Genomic DNA, 26,007 nt, shown 5'->3' with positions numbered 1-26,007 from the left:
TACAAGAATTCTTATAAAATTTAAATTCCACGTTTTTAAAATACCAGTGAAAAAGGTATTACGTTCGCTTTTGGTTTGTGCAAGGTACATTTAGGTACATTTAGTCACTGCACATATTTAGAAGAGCAGGTTAGAATGATAATATATTTCAAGTTTTTTTTACTAATAAAAGGGACTTGCAATAAATATGTATAATTCCAAAAAACATCATAAATATAATACTTATACTTTATTTAATGACAGGCTAAGAGAGAAATATGACGTGAACATCAGGCCTCCCCAAACCGTGTGGCCCCAATTATGCCTCCGGTAAATCAAAAAAGATCGCTCTCCTGCAGTGGAGACTAAAATGATCTCATGATGACGAACTAATAATGATAATATTCTTATTTCTTTCCTTATCTTTATTCTTGTTTATTATTCGTCTAAAACTTGAGCTGCTTACTGAATTTCCGTGGCTTATTTATTATTTCTCTCGCAAACTGCCGCTTATAGCAAAGTTTTGGCTCAAACCTCTGAATTTGGCTCAGGTGCTCAAGTTTACGGCTTTATGCAAAGCCTTGACCTAGTTCTAGAGCTAGACTCTAACTTTTGGTCTAGGAATAATCTTATTTCCTTGTTAAAAAACCAAAATAAATATGAATAAACCAGCGAAGGTTTTTTCAAATGTACCAAGATCTCGATATTCTCAAAAGTATATGGAACTAGCTTTCCGCCCGCGGCTTCGCCCGCGTGGAATTTTGTCTGTCACAGAAAAACTTTATCGCGCGCGTCCCTGTTTCAAAAACCGGGATAAAAACTATCCTATGTTCTTTCCCGGGACTCAAACTATCTCTATGCCAAATTTCATCAAAATCGGTTGCGAGGTTTAAGCGGGAAAGCGTAACAGACAGACAGACAGACAGACAGACAGAGTTACTTTCGCATTTATAATATTAGTTGGGATAGTTGGGATTAGTTGGGATTGGGATGTTCCTAAAAAAAGTTTCATGTCCTATTTTACTCTATCAAGCTTTTTTGCGGGAAAAATTGCCTTTTCTTCAGGTTCTTATAGGTTTTTAAGGAGTGGGTTCACCGTAAAGTCCAGTGGTGAACGGGGATCGAACGACTTCGATGTTGACACTGTCTGGCAATAAATTGTCACCTCATTCATTACCACTATGAGCGATTAAAAATTTGTTACTTTCTATCTAAATATGATGTGCTTAGGGCAGGTTAATAAGGCCAATTCAATAGGGTCACCTCACCACTACCCTTATCAATTGACATACTTTATGTGACCTAATCGAGACTCTCCCATAATATGGTTTGTTTGGAAAAAGGGCTATGACGCCATCAGGTTCGACTGACTGACAATTTATTAATTTTGAAGCTACCAAAGTCCAGTTTTACAGGCAATTGAAAATTGCCTCGATTTTCAGGACTAGAATGAAGTATTTTTAAAAGAAGGTTTTTATCTACAACGAGGAAGCTTTTGGTCTGCATCTCACCTAATGGAAAGTGATGATTAAGACGAAGGTAGAAGAGAGCTTCACCCGGAATCCTCAACCACAGAGGAACTGGCTCTAACTGCCGGAACATAACAATGCTATTAACATTTTTTGTTGTTATGGCAACAGACTTAAGTAAGATGGTGGTAGCTAGCCAAGCGGATTTAAAACAAGCCCTACTACCAACCAAACCGAACGGGAATATCTGCCCCCACAGAAATCGCACCCGAGACGTCTGGGTCTGAAGCAGATGGTCTTAACACTAGACCACAGAAACGGGATTGGCTATTTTTTATGCGTAACAAGGCAGGTATCTGACCGCAATCGCACCTGGTGTTAAATGAGATGTGGATTATAGTGTTCGGGAAAGAGAAGCAGGCAGCGAATTTCAGTCCTAACTGTTCGCATTATAAAAGAGTTTTAACGCTTCATTTGTTACCTTACTTCTTCTTCTTTTCGTTTCGACAACAAACCTACACAGTGTCAGCCCAAAACTCCGCCACAAGAGTGGCGTTGTCAGTAGCACTCATCAAATCCTCCTGAGTGCAGTTGCTTGGGCACTCAGGGCATGACATCAGGTGCCTCATCGACTGGGGAACAAAACCGCATCTGCACTCCTTTACCTTACTTATTTGCTACAACTCACGTGAAGAAAAATATCTGAATCTCACAAAATGGCTACAGAATTACCTCAACCGTACCACAGGGCAACTGGAAACCAACACGTAGAGTTTAAGGGTCATGCAGTACTTATATCAAGTGGCTTACATAAGTAGGGTTTCAGGTGAAGGGAATAGCAGATTATTCTGGAATGTATTAAATGGATAGCAATTATTTAGTCGGCTTAAAGATAATCGAGAAATCACTGGGGAGGCCTAGATGTGAATAGTCCCGTATCATCATCATTTCAGATATAGTTAGTTATGTCTGAAATGATGATGATACGGGACTATTCCCACCTCTCGTTCCCACCACTGCAACTCCTGTGCAGCCAGGATCTACAGCTTGACCGCCATAAAAACCCAACCAAAGAAGGTCAAGTTTGTCAACAAACCAACAGACAGACATTCAGTCACCTTTCGTTAAATGATGATGATGATGGTTTGTGATACATTTTAGACCGGGTACGTGTCAATGTCACGCTCGTTGAACAGTGTTTTAAAGTGACGTTTAGTATGGAAATGTCATTTTAAAACAGTGTTCAACAACTATGTAACTTTTTATTAGCAAGGGGGATCGTAGCCGGTTTTTTTCTATTCAGGTCCATATTATCAATCGCAAATCGTCTTCATTCAAATTATACCGGCTCACAAATGACACATGGGTCAGGTAATATGTCATGCCTACCTGTGCGGGAATTTCCCACCCTTCTCGAAAATTCCACGACCTTTCTATTCCGTTTAATGAAAGGGGTGGGTAAATACGCAGTATTGCTTTAGGTTCCTGGATAGACTATAGGTACTGTTTAATCTTGATAGCTTCATTGACATAATACAGGGTGTTTAAAATGACATATTGGTGGATTTACAGACTATTTTTTTTTAAATTCAATTTTTTTTATTGCATATTATGTGTAAGCTAATAACCACAAAACTTTGTTCCAGAAATATTTAAGAAATTTCTACAGTTCGTTAATTAGGTAACTTACTCGTATTTTTGATTTTTGTCGTAATACGAGTAAGTTATTAAAATAATGATTAATAAAACCACAATTTAAAGTTTTGAGCTCATTAACTATATCTGACAACATTCTTGTAGCAAAATCATCTATTATTACATCGAAATAATTTATATGAAAAAGTTCCATCAAAATCCGTCCAGCAGTTTTGGCGTCAATAAGTAACATACATACATCCATGTATCTTCACAAACGTGGTTTTATTTTAACGGTAACCACAGTCCACATCCCTTTTCACTTCAAAATTCCCATTTTTTTAATTAAAAGATTTCGATTAAACCTAACTAACACAAGTTCATGAATGCTAATGAAAGCATTGTTTCAGCATTACAGTAATTTATTTTCAGCTCGCTACCATTAGTCATTCTCTATGAAACGTGACGTGAGCGTTTTCCATGAAAAGGCGGAAATCAATCAAAATAAAACTGTTTTTCAACACTGCACAAAGTTTTATAGGGTGCAAGTATGAATTCAATCAATGAGGTAGTAGGGTATTTGAAAAGTTCTAGTCAATCTATGTCTATAAAAGCGAATGGTCACTGATTGACTGACTCACTCATCATGGAATCTCAGAAACTACAAGAGCTAGGAGCCTCAAATTTTGCATGGGGGTTCCTTTTAGAACGTAGGTGCTCACTAAGACGGGATTGAGAAATACAACTCCTAAGGGGGTAAAACGGGATCCACGCGTACGAAGTCGCGGGCGGCCGCTAGTATCATAATCATAATAACAATTGACTTGAACATCAAGACTAAAGGTGGTCTCTTAACTTGTCTTAAAATTTTTGGTTCCAATCTTCTCCATCCTACTTCCTTCCTTCGTTCGTTTCAGCCAAATGACGTCCACTGCTGGACAAAGGCCTCCTACTACAGCGAAGATATTCCCCAGGGAATTGGGATACACGTCATTTGGATGGGAGCCAAGATTGGATGAAATTTAGATTTGTGGGAAGTAGAGATTCAGAGGGCATAACTCAGTGAGTTGTCACCGGTCAGGTCTTGTACGGGCGCCAGATAAATCTAGGGTTCGAAATCTATTCAAGACTAGCTGAGTCCACCACTTCAAATGCGTTAAAATGGTTTGAATATTTCTTGCCGTTTTTGCAATGTTTGATGCTGTTCTTATTGGTCGTAGCGTGATATCCTTATTCCTTGATTAATGGACTACCCAACACGAAAATAATTTCAATTTGGACTAGTATTTCCTGAGTTTCAACCAAACGAAAAATAAAACAGCGCTGCCACGATTACCTACTAAAGATTACGAGAATTATTCGTGCTCAGAGTTCTGTAATACACATCTAAACTAAAACTATGCAGTATCCAAAGATTTAAAGCTTTATCTACTTGTAGTAATAGTACAGTCACGGAATGAAAAGGTTCGTCAGTTTTCAAATTGATTCCTTCAACGAATCACGAGCACATATTACCTTTTGAAACTATGTTGCAGAATAATCTCGAGTTAGAGAAAATAATCTTTAACTGTTCGTCAGTAAAGTTCAAAATTATTCAGATCAAATTTTGACGATTTATCTTGTCAAGAAGATTATTATGATTGATAAACTAAAACCTTCTTGTTGGTTCAACCTGCCATTATTATTTCTTTTAAATAAAAAAAACTATTGTCAATTGGTCAATGTCATCATTGCATTGCACTGATGGGATAGAAAAATAAACAAGCAAAACCTTATTCGTTAGCAAACGTCATACGTTATTTAAATGTTAGCAGCACTGTTTCTTGCACTGTTATGTTGGCAGGTTTGACTCTCACAGCACCTAGTGCAAGCGAAAACCGACACTAAGGTGACGAACCTTTTCATTCCGCGACTGTACATCTTAAGACAGCTGTGTGATGTCGTAACTCTGGGGACATGTAGCGACTTAGTGCAGTATGTTAGTTCCAGATCCGGATCTTAATTGATCCGGTGCTAGTAGTTAAGATGTCCCGAATAGATGTCGCTGTAGTACAGTTGGCTTAATTAGAAACAGCATTAGCGAGAAATATGGGATACTAAGCTTTACTCGCAGCTTCGCTTGCGTAAAATTCAGTTTGTCACAGAAGTATCTTTAGTACAGGTTTTTTATATAAATTGAGCCTTTACATAAGTTTATGGTATACTAGCTTTGGTCCGCACCTTCGTTCGCGTTGATTTATAATAACTAATATGTAAATTATAGCGTGAAATAGTACCTAACAAATATCTATCCATCCTGAAAAACTTTCACATTTGATATACGTTCTTATTTTAAACCACTTATTTTAACCTTTCCCTTTACTCATTTTAAACAACTGTCCTCTCTCTAGGTTCTCTGGAAGAAATCTCTTCATAGCAATAAGACCGCTTAAACCGTGTCTTTTGTGTATTTCTTACAACACTATCCTCTCCTAGGTTCTCTAGAGATCGGGTCATATCTATAAGACCGCTTAAATTTTACTGTCTCTTTAGTGTATTTCTATTTGTTATTTTATTTTATACTTGCATCGAATAAATACTTTTTCTATTTTCTTCTTCTTTCTTTCTTATTTTATTATCGTATTATGTACCAAATAACGTTGTTTATCGAATCACAATTTTATTAGCAATAGACGTAAATTGAAAAGGCAAACTGCAATGCAGTGCAATTCTCCATACGCTGCGACAGTAACGTTGTTAGCAGTTGCACAAACGAGCATCTGACGTGACATGCGAAAATGTTCTTTATTTTATATGCATTTTTGTTGATAATTACTCGCGGCCAGGAAAGTGACACACAAAACTTGTTCAAACTCGAGCATTATTTTTTAATTGATTGAATTTGTATAGAAAAAGTCCAATCATAAACTGGTGTAACTTCAAAACTTGACTGAATTTCAAACGTTGATTTTAACTTTAAAATCAACGTTAAAAATTCAGTTTGAAGAACATCGAAATTCAAGCAGTCAAAAGCGAGTGCTTGAATGCGAGTGGTTGAATTTTGATATTCAGAACAATCACAGTAAAGACTAAAGATCTATTGAGATTGACAGTAAGATTGAATCGAGTGACGAAGCTGAAATGATCAGCCTACAAGGTGGACCGACGACATTATAAAGGTAGCAAGAAGGCGCTGGACGCAGGCCGCTACCAACCGGGCAACATGGAAAGCATTGGGGGAGGCCTATGTTCAGCAGTGGACGTCCTATGGCTGAGATGATGATGATGAAAAAAAGCCTGTATTCTACCTACGACACAGGAAAACCTAATGTAGACATTACCACTAACTGAAAATGGCTCAATGATTAATACACACATTTTTGCAAATATTTTCAATCTACTAACAAATAAGACCAACAATTAAACATGAACTAATGATAATGTTGGTTGTTCCAGTTATGCATTTGAAGAGGAATGGTGCAGCGAGTCTGACTGAACGTTAGCTGACGAGCTAAACCATGGCGGAAGCGGAGGGCGGAGCGAGCGAGCAAGATGATGTTTCATTCTTGCGCACGGTAAGTGCTACATTTAATTATTTATTTAGATGTAGGGGAGACTGAGGAGATTTTTGCAACAAAATCTTTTTAAAACGGTAAATAAGATATTTACCCTCCCGACGTTTCAACTCGGTTGCACGAGTCATGGTCGCGGGTGGTCGCGGGCAGACTGAAGAGATGCGGCGTCGTAGGTACACTCAGGCGCGATGAATTTTCTTTACCCAAAGTGGTCGTCCTATGATTGAAATGATGATGAATTTTATATTCTACATGGATTTACCTAACTAGAGATGGAAATTGTTAATCTAGTAGATTAGAAAATACATATCGCCAAATATCGCTACAACTCTACTACAAGCAGAGTAGGAGTGGATAAATCTAATTAAGATGCTTGGGACAAAATTAATCCAGTATAAGACCGTTGTGTCCAGTAGGATCGTTCCATTTTAATAATCAGCATAAACTCTTTTGCCCATACAACAAATTAATGTCGTAGGTTCGATTCCCACTTTAGGCGATTCCATTTTTCAAGTTATTTAAAATCGTAAAATGACATAAAGGGCTTGTTGTAATAAAAATAATACCCCTAACTATGAAATGAAATAGCCCGAACGTAATAAAAAATATAGAACAAACTAAATTCACTTGTTTTTTTCTTTCTAAATAAATAGCCCGAATCTGTGGTATTATTACATACATACTCATATACATACCACCTGTTGTCCCGGCAGTGATGTGTGGGCTACATTATGCAGGCGAGCTATTTACGGGCTCCGGTGTGATTGCTGTCTTAATATTAAATGGACTACGTCCTCTTTCAGGATTTTGAGGCATATTTTATGAATTAACCGCTGAGGTATGGCGTTTTTATTTGAGTCGAATGGGGATTTTAGTGGATGGGATGGGAATCTATGTTAGTGTGCATACCATGATTACCATGGATCTGTAGCATCTGTTATCTAAAAGCTTTGACTCAGACTTCGTATGCTATTTTTCTTATGTTTCATCAAACAAAATCCCTTTAGTAGTTTTTGCTTGAAAGAGTATCAAACATCCATGCATCTACCCTCACTTGTTCTATTATGTGAGTATATTTGACTTAGGTGACGTTTTATCCGAGGACATTTCATCCATCATCTCCATCGGTTTTTGTGTGAGAGGATCAAACATCCATCCACCCACCCTCACTTGTTCTACATGGTATTTATGTACGAGTAACGCCCGTATTCACAAACATTACTATGAGGTCTCACAGTGCGCGTGGACGCACAGAGTGACACACGAACCAATAACAGAACTCTATTCAACGCTGTGCGTTCGACTTGCAGATTCACTTAATCAAGCATCGTTTGTGAATACGGGCATAATTGACTTAGGTGAAGTTTCATCTGAAGATATTTTCATCTTCGGATGAATCACCTCTATTTCGAACTGTTAGGTGTCGAATCATCTGCAAAATATTTATCTTGGAGTACTAGGTGGACCGACGATCTGGTGAAGGTCGCGGGTAGAGCCTGGATACGGGCAGCGCAGGGCAGGTCGTTATGGAAATCTTTGGGGGAGGCCTTTGTCCAGCAGTGGACGTCATTAGGTTCTTACGAACGAACGAACTAGTAGTCTCTTTTAACATGTAGATATAAAACGGCTAAGTAAAAAAAAAAATATAACCGCCGGTCCCAGCAAACTAAATACATATTATAGAGCACTATAAAGATTGCTATTAATAAACGTGACATATTTTCTATGTATGTTTAAAAATCCACGAATCTCTCCGATACCTACGTCACTTTTCATTTAAACCCCCGAGAGCACTTAGACGCGGTCCCTGCGAACCTTTTTTGCCATCGTCTGGAGTCAGGATATGTGATTAATCTTCCTTAGTCATTCGGGAACCTCACAAACGTAGATTACATAGTTAGGCGCAAAATTGACGTAATTTGTAAAGATTTTGGTGTGAAAATCCTGTACACTTATTCTAGTATGTCATTATTAACTTTTCCTTGTATGTGGAGTGGTCGCTTCTTAGAGATGACTTACTTGACTTATGGTCCTATGTCCCCTAGATGGGGCAGAGGGCGTCCACAACAGTCCTCCATCGCGTTCGGTCTTGAGCTATGTGTTTGATCTCGCTCCAAGTCTTGCCGATCTTCTTCGCCTCGTCTGCCACAGTGCGCCGCCAAGTTTGCTTGGGGCGACCACGTTTGCGTTTTCCTTGGGGGTTCCAATCCAGCTTCTTAGAGATAAGACCGCCTAAATTGTGTCGTTTCCATGTCATATTTTCTTTCGTTTTTCAGTTTTATATGGTGTACTACAATAGATTGTCAATAAAATTGGCTGTGCGGTTCCGACAGAGTCGAATAGGGTCACTCTCACTCCCAGACTTGTTATAAAAGACGACTGTAACAAATATGGAAACATCAGGCCTTCCCAACCCATCTGGCCAGTGTGAGGAGTGCAAGCCAAATCCTCCATTTGCCTCTGGTAAATTAGAGAGGGTCCTGCTCCTGCAGTGGACTGAATGACTTGATGATGATGCACACGCTACACGTGCAAGTGCACATACATTGCACACGCTACACGTTGCACAGTCCTCTTACATCATTGGTTCCCAAACTTATTTGAGACGCGCCCCCTTTCGACCATATAAAAAATCCGCTAGTCAAGATTATTTATAGGTCGTATCGAGCAGTCTGGAATGCATTCTCTCAGCGGTCGCAGGTTTCTTACAGATGGCCCGCGCCCCCCTTTAAACGTCTTTGCGCCCCCCACTTTAGGAACCAATGTCCTACATGCTGCTCAGATTTCCTACATACATCACTTTTCTTTATGGTCTTCAGTTTACCTATACGTTGCTCAGTTTTCATGTTATATGTTGCTCGGTTCCCCTACATGCGTTTCTTCACCCACCCTGTATAAGCAGCTCAAAACCCAGGTGTTACTTCATGAAATGATTCCATTTGAAGCGGTGTTATTAAAAAGGCGCCACTAATGGGACCGCTTCCACGTGGATGGCTCCGGTAATTGGATGCTATCCCGGAGGATAGGGCTGTCGAGTGTTAACCGACTGCGCGGAAAGTGGTCATGTTTTCAGACATGATTTACTGCTGGTTCAGGCAAAACGATTTGGATTTTCGATTCCTTTTTTAGTCCCTATGGCCCTACTAATCATAGTTACAATCATGCATGTTGCACAATGACAATGGTGGTTGTGGGTTCGAATCCCACTGAAGATAAATGTAATGAATGTGATGAGTTCGAGCATATTATTATGTAATATGTATTTCTTTTGAGTTATGGTTTTTTATGTTATGTTTGCCTTTGATATTGCTTAATTTGGAGCAAGATGAACTTTTGAGATATTTACGAGCATGCTTACTTGCTATTACAAGAAAATTCAGTATTTTTCCCTCATACTGTGAAATCCAAAATGATCCCCTATCCCCTTATCGAATATAACTGTGTTCTTGTATATTTTGAACTCTATTTCTATACTGAAACGTTAACCCACCAGTAATAAGATAAAGTAAGAAAATAAGGAAAATGACAATGCCTTTGTTTGAGATGAAAACAAGAAAGAAAAATCACGTCCCAACTTTTACGAAATGTTCTATAAAAAGAGCAAATATATCTGTGAGTACTTCTAGAGTTTACGTTGCCTTTTTTACGTTGTTTTTATGACAATACTGCTTGGTTATTATCACAACCCTATTAGACTGATTAAAATTATTACAAAGCAAAATCCAGTAGATAAGTACTTACAGATATTCAGGTTTCAATGGTACAGACGACATTATAAAAACAAGGTGGCATCTTAATCTGTAATACTTAGAGGTTTCTACGAACTAATTTATAGTCTGACTAGCTTTTGCCCGCGGCTTCACCCGCGTGAAATTTAGTGTCACATATATAAATTATAGTATAGCCTATATGTTAATCTGGGTTACAAACAATATAACACTGTAAAGTTTCAACAAAATCCGGTCAGCAGTTTTTGCGTGAAATAGTAACAAACATCCAGACATCCAAACTTTCGCATTTATAATATTAGTAGGATTATAATATTAGTAGGATAGTACGATTTCACTATGCATTCCAAGTTACCAAGTCTGTCCTACCTCTGTCGCATATCCGAAACCATTTGCAGTCTATTGATCACACAGCCTCGGTGCAGCTCGGTGCATTTGATATGATATAGTCTGGTATAGTTGTCAATTTATGACCCATTCGAATCGGCTAGATTTATGGTTATTGGATAGGGTTAATGCCGATTTGCCACAGATTCGTCACAGGGTATAAATTCGTCATACTTCATATTTCTGGTGAAAAAAACTTTTAAACTAGAGAATCATTGTAGCTCCTGTGACTAGCTTTTGCTCGCAACTTCCCTCCCTCACGTGAATTGCGACATTAATTTCAGAAAAATAATTATAATCATTAATAGTCTACCTAGATATCGAATGTTATTCTGTAAAGTTTCATTCAAATTCTCTCTTTATTTACAATACACGTGTTTTTTTAACTAAAAAAAAATATATATGTATAAACTTATTTATTACTCAAAAATAAAGGTGTGTCCGCCAGGCAGAGGCGAGGATGCTGGCTGCATTTCCTCGCTGAATAGCATTTTCTCTGAAGGTATTGCCTTCAAACATTTATCCATTCAATTGCATTTAATTACGAAATGTACTGGCAACCCTGATCAAACAAAGAAAATCATCGTTAAGAGGGCTCCGGCATAAGTGAGCCGGCTTTTGTCCCGAATCGGGGGGAAACGATATTCTTTCCACTGCCTCCCCTTTATTTGCTCTTCACTTGAGTGCTGATGACCCTTTGATGAACGGCTAAGTAAGCGGCCATTTAATGTCAATATGGGAATATAGAGACTATATTTGTACAACACACAGAACAAGAAAAGAAAGAGAAAGATATACGTACAATAAATGATACGGTATCTCACTACAAACATATTAGAGCCAAGCTTTTAACTCTACACTGTTAAACTAGCTCTACATCTTAGATTATGTGGTACGGCACAGCCGTTTCGCTATCGTCACTTGGACATAAAGTGAAAAATTAACTGTTCTTCACTTTTCTGTTGTAAATATTTTACTTCTATTATGCAATACTTAACTTCTGTTATACTATATACTGTAGGTACTTCTGTCATAAAATACTTTAACTTCTGTTATAAAATACTTAACTTCTATCATACAAAACTAATGTTATAAAATAGCTTCGATTAGCTCGTCTTAGCGGGTTACCGTTCGACGTGTGCTTGAAAAATTGTAGGTGATTTTTCTGCTGAATACTTGATTGTAGCAATCGGATGTTCGTTCATAATAAATGCGAAAGTAACTCTGTTTGTTACCTTTTTATTTTAAGTTAAGTTCAGACTGAACTGGTTCAAATGAAAAGTATGAAAATAGTTTCCGACGTACGTATTAAAGGATAGTTTTTATCCCGAAATTATCCCTTAATGGGGTGATACATACAAAGTAATGTGTTTTGAACTGGAGATTTAGCGATGCCTGTGACATAACGACAATCACGAACGAACGAACGGAACGAATGAACTAGTGCTTCATAAAACACAAAGTTGGTCCAGATTACACCAGCAATTGACCCAATTTTGGGATGCTGATTTATTTAACACCACTAGCGTGTGAATACGTTGGTGGATTCCGGAAAAATCCATTCCATTTGCACTTTGGTACGAGCGTGCAACCGATAGATAAAAACCTTTTTGGGGCTCCGTAGTCAACAAGGAACTCTGATACAAAAAAGGTTTTTTGTAAACTTAACATCTACACAAATATAATGCACTAATATAATGTAGATGTGACATAATGCTTTTTCAAAGAATGCGTGTCTTGAAATTATTGGTTATCGATCCAACTAATGAAAAACCTTTCAACAGCTTTTGTTCGCGTCCCCAAAATGAAATTAACAATTTATAAAGCAGCAATACGGAACAATTACTAATTACACTTTGCGTAGTTATAAAAAAAAACATTTTCAATGCGATGGTTATTAAATTTCTTCGATGAAGCTCTAAAGTTTTGTCGTGAAATTCTTTTCAAGAGACGGTGCACGGTATGCCACAGCTTTGCGACTAAACGCCAGACTGCGGGCAATAAATATCTTATTTATTTATTGAAAATTAGCTTTTTTCCGCGCCTTTGCCCGAGTTAATTTCAGTCTGTGTCCATCCATATTCAGCCTATGCTCTTCAGGGATAGAAATAATTTTTCTCCACCCACTAACATGGTATCTACGTTTAGTCGCCGCGGTAGTCACAAGTCGCATAAGTAGTACGTAGCTTAGTTATGTTAATTTTACGACTTTCGATTTATTGTATCATCATCTGCAATGGTTATAAGACTTTTCGTAAGTCTGTGGCGGTAACCAGATGACAGAGACAAAACACGCGCCAAAAGCTGACCTCTGACTCTTAATTAAGGTTCACATTAGTGTGAACGCAGCTTTGCCTCCCCTTGACCTAATTCTACATGTAACTTGGTAAAACGACTTTTATATCTCGCTCTAGGTCCTTGATGAAATGTGTTTGCTCTCACTTCCTCACGCAAAGATATGCCAAGTTTTCATGGCTCGTAAATTTTGAAATGCTTTGTTATTATGAAAGTTGAAGTTTTTGGCAATAATATCAGGGATGTGTCACTCGTTATTATTATGTTTTGTATGATTCAAGTTCATTCGCGTTGATTCATGAATTGGTTTAGCGTTTGTCTACATTTCCCACTGGCCAAACGGGTTAAAAAAAAGTGGACTGCATTTCTTCCGCTACTTATTTACCGCATCGGCGGTAATGTAATAATGATGTAATGGTAATGTACTGCAAGCAGTAGATGTAGTAAGATAGCAAGTTATATTTGGGACATGTATTTGAATATCTGATTTTGTCATCATAATGTCAGCTACAAGACCACAGCTGAACATAGGTCTCCCCCAATGATTTCTAGATTTGCCGGTTGTTAGAGGTCTATTATATCCAGCGCCTTTCTGCAACCTTAATGCTATTTATTCATCATCATCATCATTTCAGCAATAGGACGTTCACTGCTGACGATAGGCTTCCCCCAATGATTTCCAGATTGGTCGGTTGGTAGCGGCCTGCATCCAGCGCCTTCCTGCTACCTTTATAAGGTCTTCGGTCCATCTTGTAGGTGGAAGCCCTACGCTACGCTTTTCAGTACGTGACCTCTACTCCCGAACTTTGCTGCCCCATCGGCCGTCAGTTCTGCGTAATTGTGCGCTGCCCATTGCCACTTCAGCTTGCTAATCCGTGACTATAGTTCCTTTACAGATCTATGCTATTTATTAACTTGCTAATCACATCTTTCAACCTTGCAGGAGGACATGGTGTGCCTCTCGTGCACGGCCACAGGAGAGCGAGTGTGTCTGGCGGCTGAGGGCTTCGGCAACCGGCACTGCTTCCTGGAAAACATTGCTGATAAGAACATACCACCGGACCTGTCGCAGTGCGTCTTTGTCATCGAGCAGGTGAGGGAGTAAGATGGAGATAGTCGAGATAGGGCAGCAAAGGAGTTTAGGTAACGGCACTGCTAGGCCTAGAATGGTAAACGCCACGGACAAGAACATTCTACCAGACTTGACGCAGTCCGTCTTTGTCATCGAGGAGGTGAGAGAGCAGGATAGATATACTTAGCTTTAACATAATGGAGACAGGGTAACGAACAGTTTGACTACTGGCACTGCATGTTCCTATAACATGTCGCAGTGCATCTTTGTCATTGAGCAGGTGAAGGAGTAAGATACAGATAGTCTAACGGAGAGAACTTCCTACTAAGATGATACTATACAAAGTGCGTCACTGTCTTCGACCAGGTGAGAGAATAGGATGGAGATAGAGTAGCGGCAAGGTAGGACTACCAGCACAGCTCTTTAAGAACATATCTGCTCTTAATACGTTTACAACCAAACGTATCGTAGTGCTTCTTTGTCATCAAGCAGGTGAAAAAGTAGGATGGAAATAGCCCTGTGGAAAAGGTTCGACTACTAACTTTATTTTGATAATAGCAGAGCTTAGAATAAAACAGACTGATCGTAGAGTGGTAGGAAGTAGGATAGAGAAAATTATCCGTATTTCTGGTTATTTAACTGCTCCCTCGATAGGTAATGTAACTCATGACTTCCCGATCGCTTCACGAAACATAGTCATCATAATTACCACAAAGCAATAAAGTTCCAAACAATGTGGTTAATATTGACCAGTAAAGGCCAAAAACAGTCTGTTTACAGATTACTAATCCAAAATGCGATGGAAGCGTCAACCTGAATAAACTATAAACCCGGTGCTTAAACGCCGTTAATATTCCGCCACCGAAACCGACATTATGTTAACCCTTAACGGACCAAGCTAAAAACGACATTGTATTGTGGACTTTATCACAAGGTGGTAAGGTTCAACATCGTATGATGGGAATTTGAGAACGGTTAAATGGATCGTGGTTAATACAAAACTGTTTGCGATGCCTACTTTAGGCTGGGGACACACTGAAATCCTAATCAACCGGTCGGGGAAACCGAGGAGAGAAGATGATTAGTAGTTATTTAGCTAGAAACTTCGCAAATTCGTTGTTCTTTCGACACTGCAGAGTTTGCGTGTCAGTTCGCAAAAGTCGATTTGTCTGCGCCTATGAGAGGTAAGGACGAAGCAAACTTGTCAACCCGGTTCAACACCGTATCACCTGTCGCCGCGAGAACAAAGCTAAAGGCCTGGAAGGCGCGCATAATAGGCCTTTAATAATACAGAACCTCCTTCTTTTATTGAAGTCAGTTAAAGAGCTCCCCGTATGTCCTAAGCCTAAAACTGTTTAGGGTATCGCACCAGTTTTGAACGTCATATTTCATGTAATCATGTCTATGACGTCACTAATAATCAAACTACCAAATACAGAGTGCTTATTTGGTTGATTCGATACGGTCGTCTCGTATTTGCAGATTAAGTTATAATTAGGATTATTAGGATTTACCTTTTTGAAAGCTATAATTTAAATTTCAATTATATCTTGATTTCATTTACAATAATTGTACCAACGCCGGTTTACAGCAAAATAGCTACACCACAATTGACAACGTAATATAAATATCACTTTAAATTTCGAAATCGCATCGCTTTGGCGTTTTTGTTCGTAGCTACTACGCTCCGTGAAACGATGTTGATATTGAATAGTACCAAAAGGTAAGGAGACGTGTAAAGTGCCCCTTAAGGTTTACCTTTTTTTTAATTATTTTTGACGTTCGTTAGTGCCAAAATACTTTTATCTGGTCAAAACTGATTAAATAATTTTGATTTGATTTGAATCTGTCAGGAATTATACTTTGTCTATTGGTCAATGTCACTGGTCATTTTAGTTTCTAATGCAGGAAGACGACCCTCACTAATTAACCAGAGGAATTTGGAGAGAAAAATATTATCAACACCCTGTACATGTAGTATAAAATTGAAATTGGCTAAGAATAGACCAGTTTAATAAGTATTTGGGTATGATGGCACCTGTCGACACGTCACTCGTTTTTATTAGGGCACGCATTGACAGATGGTATGTGTCACACGCTATTTATACTGAGCGGTCCAAAAGTCTATTAATGTATCTAACTTTGTTAATAATGATTCTATAGCTTGCTACAAGGTAGACAGATGACCTTATAAAGGGTGAAGGAAGGCGCTGGATGCGGGCCTACCAACCGGTCAATGTGAAAATCATTGGGGGAGGCCTATGTTCAGCAGTGGACGTCCTGTGCCTGGAATGATATGATGTTGATCAATAAATTGATTTAACCAAAGACCAGTCAGAGTTATAGAGCACCAAAGCTCAAAATGGATAATGAATCATATGCTTTTATGGAAGCCCGTGACGTCACTGCGTGTAGCACGGCATGACGTTACGCGGAACTACAACCAGGGTTCGAAAATATCCGATATTTATTATAAATATCAAAATATCGGATATTTATGATATATATCCGATATATATCAACTTTGATATATATCAAATTTGTATGAAAGCCATACTATTATTTTATTGTATTATTTATGAATACCATTGCATATGTGTTACATAAACATGTTTTTAATGTTTTTAAAACTTAAAATCAGACAAATAAAGCAAAAACATAAAATCTTCATGTAAACACGGCAAAATCAACTAAAAAACAAAAATCTTATGTCAAAAAGTACAAAAACAGTTACAAATTTTAAAAATTGATATATATCATCAAAACCGGCTGGATATATATCGGATATATATCCGATATATATCAAGATATATATCCCTTGATATATATCCTCGAACCCTGACTACAACGCACCATAACTTCACAATTGCTTGTTTGCTTATCAAATAAAAATAAACATGTTCATTAAGGGTTCGAGTCCCACCATAGGCAGTTCGATTTTTGCGAGTTATTTTAATTAAAAAATTAAATTAAAGAGGCGACTCTTAACGTCAAAAAATTTTATAACTATGGTCAATATGCTTTAATAATATGTATAGTCGTACCTTCTTGTCGGCCTATTAACTATTTTAGGAAAATAAGCCCAGGTACCTAATCATTTATATGTATGACTAGCTTTCCGCCCGCGGCTTCGCCCGCGTGGAATTTTGTCTGTCACAGAAAAACAATATCGCGCGCGTATTTGCTCACCGTTTAGACCTACCCTGGACTGCGACAAACATTTTAAAACCAAAATCAGCTCAATCGGCCCAGCCGTTCTCGAGTTTTAATCAGACTAACGAACATCAATTCATTTTTATTTATATAGATTTAATGCTATTTTTTTCATTTCCCAGGCGCTATCAGTGAGAGCATTACAAGAGTTGGTCACAGCAGCAGGCTCCGAGACGGTGAGTACTTAGCACAGTACACAAAATAAATGTATATTCCACATTATATGTTATACCTGATCGATTAACAGTAAACACCTATCCGGTATCTTGTACACCTTATAATCTTCAATTATAACTAAAACACAGGATATTTTATGTACTTTTTATGTGCCGTTCATTTGTTAAAATGTAAATTGTCGCTCAAATTGCAAATGTTTTTTTTTTATTTGAACACTACATTTAAATTCTCTTCTGTACTTTAATTTTGTAAGTTTTAAAGGCTCTCACTCACTAGGAGCATTCGTTGCCTTCATATTTGTTACGCAATAAAAACAAAAAATGTAGATGAGTAAAGTAAGGGAGATATTTTTAAATAAAAAGAGTAGGTACATGGGCTTAACCTGCATCTTGGATATTGTGTGTCCTGAAATAAATAAGGTGACCGAGTGGTGGTCCCAAAATGGTAGTACTGCTAGTTAAGTATATTTGGAAGGTGTATATAGAGCTCTGAAGGGCCTAATAACTACTAATAAAAATAAATTTAGTGAGGAAGTGAATCAGAATAACTAATTGGCAGTTGCGTTGCGATAGATACTAGATTACACAATTTGAAACCAAATACTGCAACTTACTAAATTATTAGGTACGGAAAAGAACTCTCGCAAATCGAATGCTTCTAGTGTGTACCCTCCTTTAATTAAAGTCTATTTTCCAGTGTATGTATGTTTTGTGATACGAAAACTGAATATTTTTGAAGCAAATGATCGGCACATCTTTCTAAATTGTCTCAGAAAGTTTTAAAAGGCAAATCTTTGTGTCAACACACGTCTTTTGTGTTTAACAATATATTCTATCCTTTTGTGAATAATGACCCCTCTTAACTGTCCATAATTTTACAGGGCAAAGAAAATTTAGTAAGTATACTCGGAATCGGTAAACCGCATGTCATAATCACATCACTAAATTGAGAATTGGCCAAATTGTTTTACTCTAAAATCGGTTTTTTAACAACGAAAATTGTCTCTATTCCTTTCTTTATTTCTATGCGTTGGTGCGTCACTAATAATGATGGCTCATTTTTTTATTCAAAAAATACAGAATGTTTTCATTGCATGATTTTTTATTGGAGCAGCAAAATATTTTGTGCCAATATTACAAAAGTATTGTGCAAAATATTAATTTCTTAACGCTATATTTTACTGTTAACCATCACTAGTATTTGTCGTGTCTATTGTTAACACATTCATTTCACTTAGTTACATTTTTACGTTTTGAATAAATTAAACACAGTTTAAAATAAGTCAATATTTTATTAATTTTGTATTTCTTCTTCATATATTTTGAAATATTTCGTTTGACATACCTACATAATTAGTATTTACAAAATCTTTAAATTTATTCAACAGCTCTACAAGCTTACTTTCGATTTAAAAATTTAAATTAATTGTATGTGAATGATTCCTTTTATTATTAAATACATTAATTACCTATATCAATGCTAACTTTTTACCTTTTTACTGTATTTTTTCTTGTTATAATCTTATAAGAGTAAATAAAATGTTAGCGATGTAGGTAGAATTAAAATTCTGATTTCAGGTAAGTTTTTCAATTAAACAAATGTGCACTTAAATATTTGAACAAAATCCTTATTTGCTTACTGCCTAAGTATTATTCCAAATCATTAGGTATTAAATTGCTAATTGAATTTTTATTCTTAGAAAGTTTACTAAGTTCTCTTGGTCTCTTACCCTGTATTTTGTAATTTTATATTTTGAGTGAAACTTTTATAAAAATAATTAACTTTTTTTAAAAATAAAACCGACTTCAAATGCGTGAACACAAAAAAAAAACTAAAAATTAAAAATATTGCGTATAAAAAAGTTCATCCCCAATTTTCCACCCTTGGGGGTTGATTTTTCTATTATTAAATTTAAATGGGACCACCCTTGAGGTATTACCTATACGCCGAAAAAAGATTTGTTCAAATCGGTTCATAATTGGCGGAGTTATCGCGTAACAAACATAGAAAAAAAAAAAAAAACGGGTCGAATTGAGAACCTCCTCCTTTTTTGAAGTCGGTTGATAATGAATGAGTATCACGACAGATTGTTTTTATTAGGAAACTTACAGTTAAAACATAATTTAATTGGGTCCAGTAAAAGAAATAACTATGGTGGATTATATTAATGGAGAAGAAAATAGCTGGAAAATAATTTATAATAGAAATGAGAGTGAATACTTACATTAACTCTTTATTGTACACCACACAAAACAAGAAACGAAAAAATGGACACAAAAGAGACAGTACATTTTAGGCGATCTTATCGCTATAAAGTTATCTCTCTTTTTTTTGTCAGACGTACTTAGATCAGCTGTTCTGTTAGATTAATTTTAAATTAAATTTTAAAAATAGTCGTATTAATTGGTGATATAAATGTGTAAAAACCTACCCAGATGATAGTTGTTTAAAAAAAGACTCAATGAATGAAAAGGAAAAAAAATTAAATAAATAAATTAATATCCTTGGGCATTTTACACAACACTATCTAGTCCCAAACGAAGCAAAGCTTGTACTATGGGTACATAGATACAGACAATGAAAATTAATCCAAGAGAACTAAAAGCATGGCAGACAAATTTTTAATTCGGCAGCCTCTAAAGACAGTTATTTCAAAATGGCGTCACATTAAACTTCGTTTGTTCATCTGTTACAGGGCAAAGGTACAGGGTCGGGACACAGGACGCTACTGTACGGCAATGCTATACTGCTGCGACATCTCAACAGTGACATGGTAATTTATTTTGTTTTATTTAACATACTGAAATATATGTATGACCGGTCGTTGTTGAAATCCTTGGGGGACGCCTTTGTTCTGCAGTGGACGTCATTTGACTGAAATTAACGAATGATGCATTAAATGCGAACATCAAGCCTCCTGGGACAAACTTGACCTTCACTGGTTGGGTTTTTATTAGCGGTCAAGCTGTAGATCCTGGCTACACAGGAGTTGCAGCGGTAGAAACGAGAGGTGGGAATAGTCCCGTGAACATCAGGCCTCAAGCCAGAATTGGGAGGCCTTATGTTCGCATATTTGTCCCTTACTCATTTAAAATATCCACGGGTAGAGTGGGTGTCATTCTATTCTGCTCTGACAGAACCTCACGGCCAAAATGACACAAAGTATCTGAAAATGAAAGTTAATTTAGTAATATTTTCAAAATTATTCCCATGCTATTTGAGTACAGTCAGCGTCAAATAGTTCGAACTAACTTTTTGGTCACTTTACCAAAAAGTTAGTTCAAACTTATTCCAATTGGCACAAAGACGTGTTGCGAACTTTTCATCTACTTTGGGTGTCATGAACTATTTGACGCTGACTGTACATAAATGCAAATTCAAATCGTGCACTGGCATTGCAGTGATCACATGCAAAACGGGCGTTAGGTATTGCTAAATGCCTAGAAACATGCACATAATATGTAAATGGCTTCCATACACGTGCAGTTCTCGAGGGACTTTGTCGCTTTAGCTGTCCCGTATTCGACACTGCTCTCTCATCTCATGTGTATATCCATACTGATATTGTGTATGGTTTGAGATAGATTAAACCGTGAATAAGTCTAAGCTACTTTTAATCACAATAATTTATTTATTTGATCACCAACAAGGTTACATTGAGGCTTCACAAAATAAAACTTAAATCACCCCTTTAAGTTTAGGCCATACAATGTTGTAGGTATAGATCATTATGTGTGCTGAACGAATATCACAAGATGATTGCATCTAAAACTGGTAGGAAGTCTGAAAAATCTCTTTCAGCCATTTTAAGACTGGCTTATTCCCTCTTAGTGGTAAAAGCTCGTAAAACTGATAGCCGTTAGGAGAAAAAAGTTCTTGAGACCACGGATCGGAAGATGTAGTGTAGGCAGGCCTCCCATTTGTAGAACCGTTGATATACTCAAAAGTCGATCCAAATGCGGTCAGCAAAAGGCCTCTGTCCAGCAGTGGACGTCCATTGGTTGAAACTAAAGAACAAATCGAAATCTCTACAATTAGAGAGCTAAATGATGCCACGTTAACCTCACAACGTGGTGGGGACTGAATATTTTCTTTTGTCATTGACATATTCTCTCTCTTCCAGTACCTGGCTTGTCTGTCCACGTCATCATCACAAGACAAGCTGGCCTTCGACGTGGGTCTGCAAGAACACTCGCAGGGCGAAGCCTGCTGGTGGACCCTGCATCCTGCTAGCAAGCAAAGGTAATAACTTAAAGAAAAGATTTTGATGAAACAACCACGGACTCGAAAAAAGTGCACTAACCCCCTTATCAATAAAAGTTACACCCTAGTTCAACTCTGGCTTAAATTGTCATTTAGTATGGAAATGTCATTTTAATCCAAGGTTTATCCTAGTTTTTTATTAATAAGGGGATAAAAGTATAAAATTTTCAATCATGGTAGGTAAATTGCCCTATAAATAAAAGTTCTAACTCAAGACTAGGTACCATAAATTAAGTTCTTCATTAACAATGCAAAGTTATATGCAAGGCCCTTTTCTACTGTGAAAGTATTTACTCTGCACAAGATGTGCTGAAAATGCATGGTCTCGAAATAAGTCCTTACAGCCACATCTTTATTGCCAATGTTATACCTATCTCTTTTTTATTCCATAGATCTGAGGGTGAGAAGGTGCGAGTCGGAGACGACTTGATTCTGGTGTCGGTCGCAACTGAGAGATATTTGGTAAGTCTTAAGTTGGAAAACACCTTATACATAATAATATATTGTACTACTGTAGTTTACCTATAAGTCCAGCAGAGTATTTGCTTGAGCATTACAAAGTAATGTAACGTTCTTACGAGCGGTAAAATAAAAGCAAACGCTCAATTTTTAAAGCATTTTAATCAACTTTTTTGTGAATGCTCGACTTTATGTACGTAATTCTCACGGCGATTTAGCATTTATTCATTTTTTGTTCAAAAATTTCCTGTTCATTTGTTTTTGAAATATTAAAGTTGCAACAAAACACAGTGTCTTTTATAATCGAAGTTCAAACAGTGAATTATCGATATTATCAGGTAATGGTAACATAGTTTTTTTTAGTAACATTGTTGCCACCTTATATAAACCTTATTCCCTCGTTTTGAGGTCCAACAAAAACAGAAAATTTTGAACATCCTATGATCGTTTTATGTCTTTTCCAGCACACGACAAAAGAGAACGAAGTGTCAATAGTCAACGCGTCATTCCACGTGACACACTGGTCGGTGCAACCGTACGGGACCGGGATATCCCGCATGAAGTACGTGGGCTACGTGTTCGGAGGCGACGTGCTACGGTTCTTCCACGGAGGCGACGAGTGTCTGACCATACCCAGCGCCTGGGCTAAGGAAACTGGACAGAAGTAAGTTGAAGATATTTGCAAAAANCAAAGGTACAGGGTCGGGACACAGGACGCTACTGTATGGCAATGCTATACTGCTGCGACATCTCAACAGTGACATGGTAATTTATTTTGTTTTATATAACCTACTGATATAGCGTAGGACCGGCCGTTGTGGAAATCCTTGGGGGACGCCTTTGTTCTGCAGTGGACGTCATTTGGATGAAATTAACGATCGAACGATGCAAAATATGCGAACATCAGGTCTCAGGCATTATTATCATGTCATTTAATCTCCATTGCAGGAGCAAAAACCTCTCCTATTTGCCAAAAATTAATGGACTATTTGGTCTAAACTTATATACTTTCCATACTGGCCAGGCGGGTTGGGGAGGTCTGAAGTTCGCATATTTGTCCCTTTTTTTATCCACAACGAGGAAGCTCTTGGCCTGTATCTCACCTGATAGTAAGTGATGATCAGGCCGAAGGTGGAAGCAGAAAAATCTGCCCCCACTTTGTATCTAACCCGGGACCTGTGCGTCTGAAGCAGGTGGTCTCCCCCTGTCAGTGTCACGGGTGGGACGGTACAGATACTTTGGAACTGTGTTTTGGGTGTCATAAACTATTTGACGCTGACTGTACGTACTAAATGCAAATTCAAATCGTGCACTGGCATTGCAGTGATCACATGCAAAACGAGCGTTAGGTATTGCTGAATGCCTAGAAACATGCACATATGTAAATTGCTTCAATACACGTGCTGTTCTCGAGGGACTTTGTCGCTTTGGCTGTCCCGTATTCGACACTGCTCTCTTATCTCATGTGTACATCCCTATGATCTGAGATCCATACTGTTATTGTGTATGGTTTGAGATAGATTAAACCGTGAATAAGGCTAAGCTACTTTTAATCGCAATAATGAAACTTAAATCACCTCTTTAAGTTTAGGACATACAATTTTGCGTTAATTCTGTGTGCTGAACGAATATCACAAGATGATTGCATCTAAAACTGGTAGGAAGTCTGAAAAATCTCTTTCAGCCATTTTAAGACTGGCTTATTCCCTCTTAGTGGTAAAAGCTCGTAAAACTGATAGCCGTTACGAGAAAAAGTTCTTGAGACCACGGATCGGTAGATGAAGTGTAGGCAGGCCTCCCATTTGTAGAACCGTTGATATGCTAAAAGTCGATCCAAATGGGGTCAGCAAAAGGCCTCTGTCCAGCAGTGGACGTCCATTGGTTGAAACTAAATAACAAATCGAAATCTCTACAATTAGAGAGCTAAATGATGCCACGTTAACCTCACAACGTGGTGGGGACTGAATATTTTCTTTTGTCATTGACATATTCTCTCTCTTCCAGTACCTGGCTTGTCTGTCCACGTCATCATCCCAGGACAAGCTGGCTTTCGACGTGGGTCTGCAAGAACACTCGCAGGGCGAAGCCTGCTGGTGGACCCTGCATCCTGCTAGCAAGCAAAGGTAAATAAAAAATAATTATATAATATAAAGTATAATCTAGCTGACGACTATCTACATGGTACGTAGAACTTACTACCGACGGGGCAGCAAGGTTATAGAGTAGAAGACATGTACTGGAAAACACAGTGTGGGTCGTAGTGTGGGAACATAAAGGTAGCAGGAAGGCGCTGGATGCAGGCCGCTACCAACCGGTCAATATGGAAATCATTGGGGAAGGCCTGTGTATAGCAGTGGACTCCCTATAGCTGAAATGATGATGATGATGAGGAAGCAGGAGTTGTCCCGAATTTGACCCAATATGAGTATTTTTGAGTATAGAAGTCAGTGTGCAATTAGATAATTTTATCCACATACTTTTTAAATTGTATTTATTCTTTCTAATCCCATAGATCTGAGGGTGAGAAGGTGCGAGTCGGAGACGACTTGATTCTGGTGTCGGTCGCAACTGAGAGATATTTGGTAAGTCACATAATAACAATACCCCAGCTAAAATACGCTTTAATTGTAATAGTGGTTCACCTTAAATAGTCAAAATTGAATCAGCATTTTGATACTAATTCTTACGAATCGAGATCCAAAGAACGCGGGTTCGAACCCTGCCATGACATGCGGTGAACCCTCTTTATTTATTTATTTATTTATTTATTTATATAAAGATTTACCTACATCATATCAATTTACATGCATCGTTATTAGAAAGCTAGAATCTAAAAGAGAAGAAGAAGATTTATCACGAAGAGTTAACTGGATTACTTAAAAAAAAGTCAATTCTTGTCAAAGTGAGTATAGACATCCCACATCCACATACTTGTAACGGTACAACGAGCCGGTCTATGATATCTTCTAGTATACACAGCTTTGAAAACTGAGCTTTTACTTGTTTACCATTTGTAAGAACGTTAAATTACATAGAAATGCTCGAGAAAATGCTCTAGTTTATACTCACCATTAAACATCTTTTTCCAGCACACAACAAAAGAGAACGAAGTGTCGATAGTCAACGCGTCATTCCACGTGACACACTGGTCGGTGCAACCTTACGGGACAGGGATATCCCGTATGAAGTACGTGGGCTACGTGTTCGGAGGCGACGTGCTACGGTTCTTCCACGGAGGCGACGAGTGTCTGACCATACCCAGCGCCTGGGCTAAGGAAACTGGACAGAAGTGAGTTGATGATATTTGCGAAAATTGTTCTTTTAACAAAGCGTGTTAGGTTCAAAATTCTCTCTCATGTAATCTCAGGAACACAATCCTCTCTAATTTGTCAAAGGCTAAGCGAGGATTTGGACTACATTCCTCACGCTGACCCGACGTTTTCCTATCATTAGTACTGGCGACCCGCCCCGGCTTCGCACGGAAGGTGTGTTTAAACAAAAAAAAAATCTTCCTCTGGACTCCTGACCTTACATCATTCTATTTCTGAAAACTGCTTTAAAGTCAGTTTCGTAGTTAAAAAGATCTAAGCGCACAGACAGCGGGAGCAACTTTGTTTTATACTATGTAAAGAAATTAATGACATTTAATAACCAATTTTCCACAGCATCGTAGTCTACGGCTCAGTCATGTCGCAAGCTCGCTCCCTCTGACGAAAACTAGTAGCGCTACAGTGGCGCCAGCACTCCAACACTAGTGTTGTACACCAACACTTTCC

At 37.9% G+C, this 26,007-nt stretch overlaps 2 protein-coding genes across 2 annotated transcripts in view; both read left to right on the top strand.

Moving 5' to 3' along the window:
• LOC114351118 (uncharacterized) overlaps positions 1-6,558 on the top strand; it is a 47,944-nt gene extending 41,386 nt beyond the window's left edge. Inside the window, exon 4 of the mRNA XM_028302186.1 lies at positions 6,519-6,558. Within this exon, the coding sequence (XP_028157987.1) occupies positions 6,519-6,558 (40 nt within the window). The remainder of the gene's footprint in view (positions 1-6,518) is intronic.
• The window catches only part of LOC114351050 (ryanodine receptor-like), a 71,497-nt gene that overhangs the window by 37,552 nt on the left and 7,938 nt on the right, over positions 1-26,007 (top strand). Inside the window, exons 2-9 of the mRNA XM_028302092.1 lie at positions 6,519-6,637; positions 13,991-14,140; positions 17,455-17,508; positions 18,390-18,404; positions 20,205-20,282; positions 21,633-21,751; positions 22,165-22,234; positions 22,696-22,895. Of these exons, the coding sequence (XP_028157893.1) occupies positions 6,581-6,637; positions 13,991-14,140; positions 17,455-17,508; positions 18,390-18,404; positions 20,205-20,282; positions 21,633-21,751; positions 22,165-22,234; positions 22,696-22,895 (743 nt within the window). The 5' untranslated portion in view covers positions 6,519-6,580. The remainder of the gene's footprint in view (positions 1-6,518; positions 6,638-13,990; positions 14,141-17,454; positions 17,509-18,389; positions 18,405-20,204; positions 20,283-21,632; positions 21,752-22,164; positions 22,235-22,695; positions 22,896-26,007) is intronic.

Source organism: Ostrinia furnacalis, unplaced genomic scaffold (assembly GCF_004193835.3).
Source record: "Ostrinia furnacalis isolate ACB-3 unplaced genomic scaffold, ASM419383v2 OfSCF0077, whole genome shotgun sequence".
Lineage (NCBI taxonomy): Eukaryota > Metazoa > Arthropoda > Insecta > Lepidoptera > Crambidae > Ostrinia > Ostrinia furnacalis.
The sequence above is the reverse complement of the archived record's forward strand: the minus strand, read 5'-3'. Positions and strand labels throughout refer to the sequence as shown.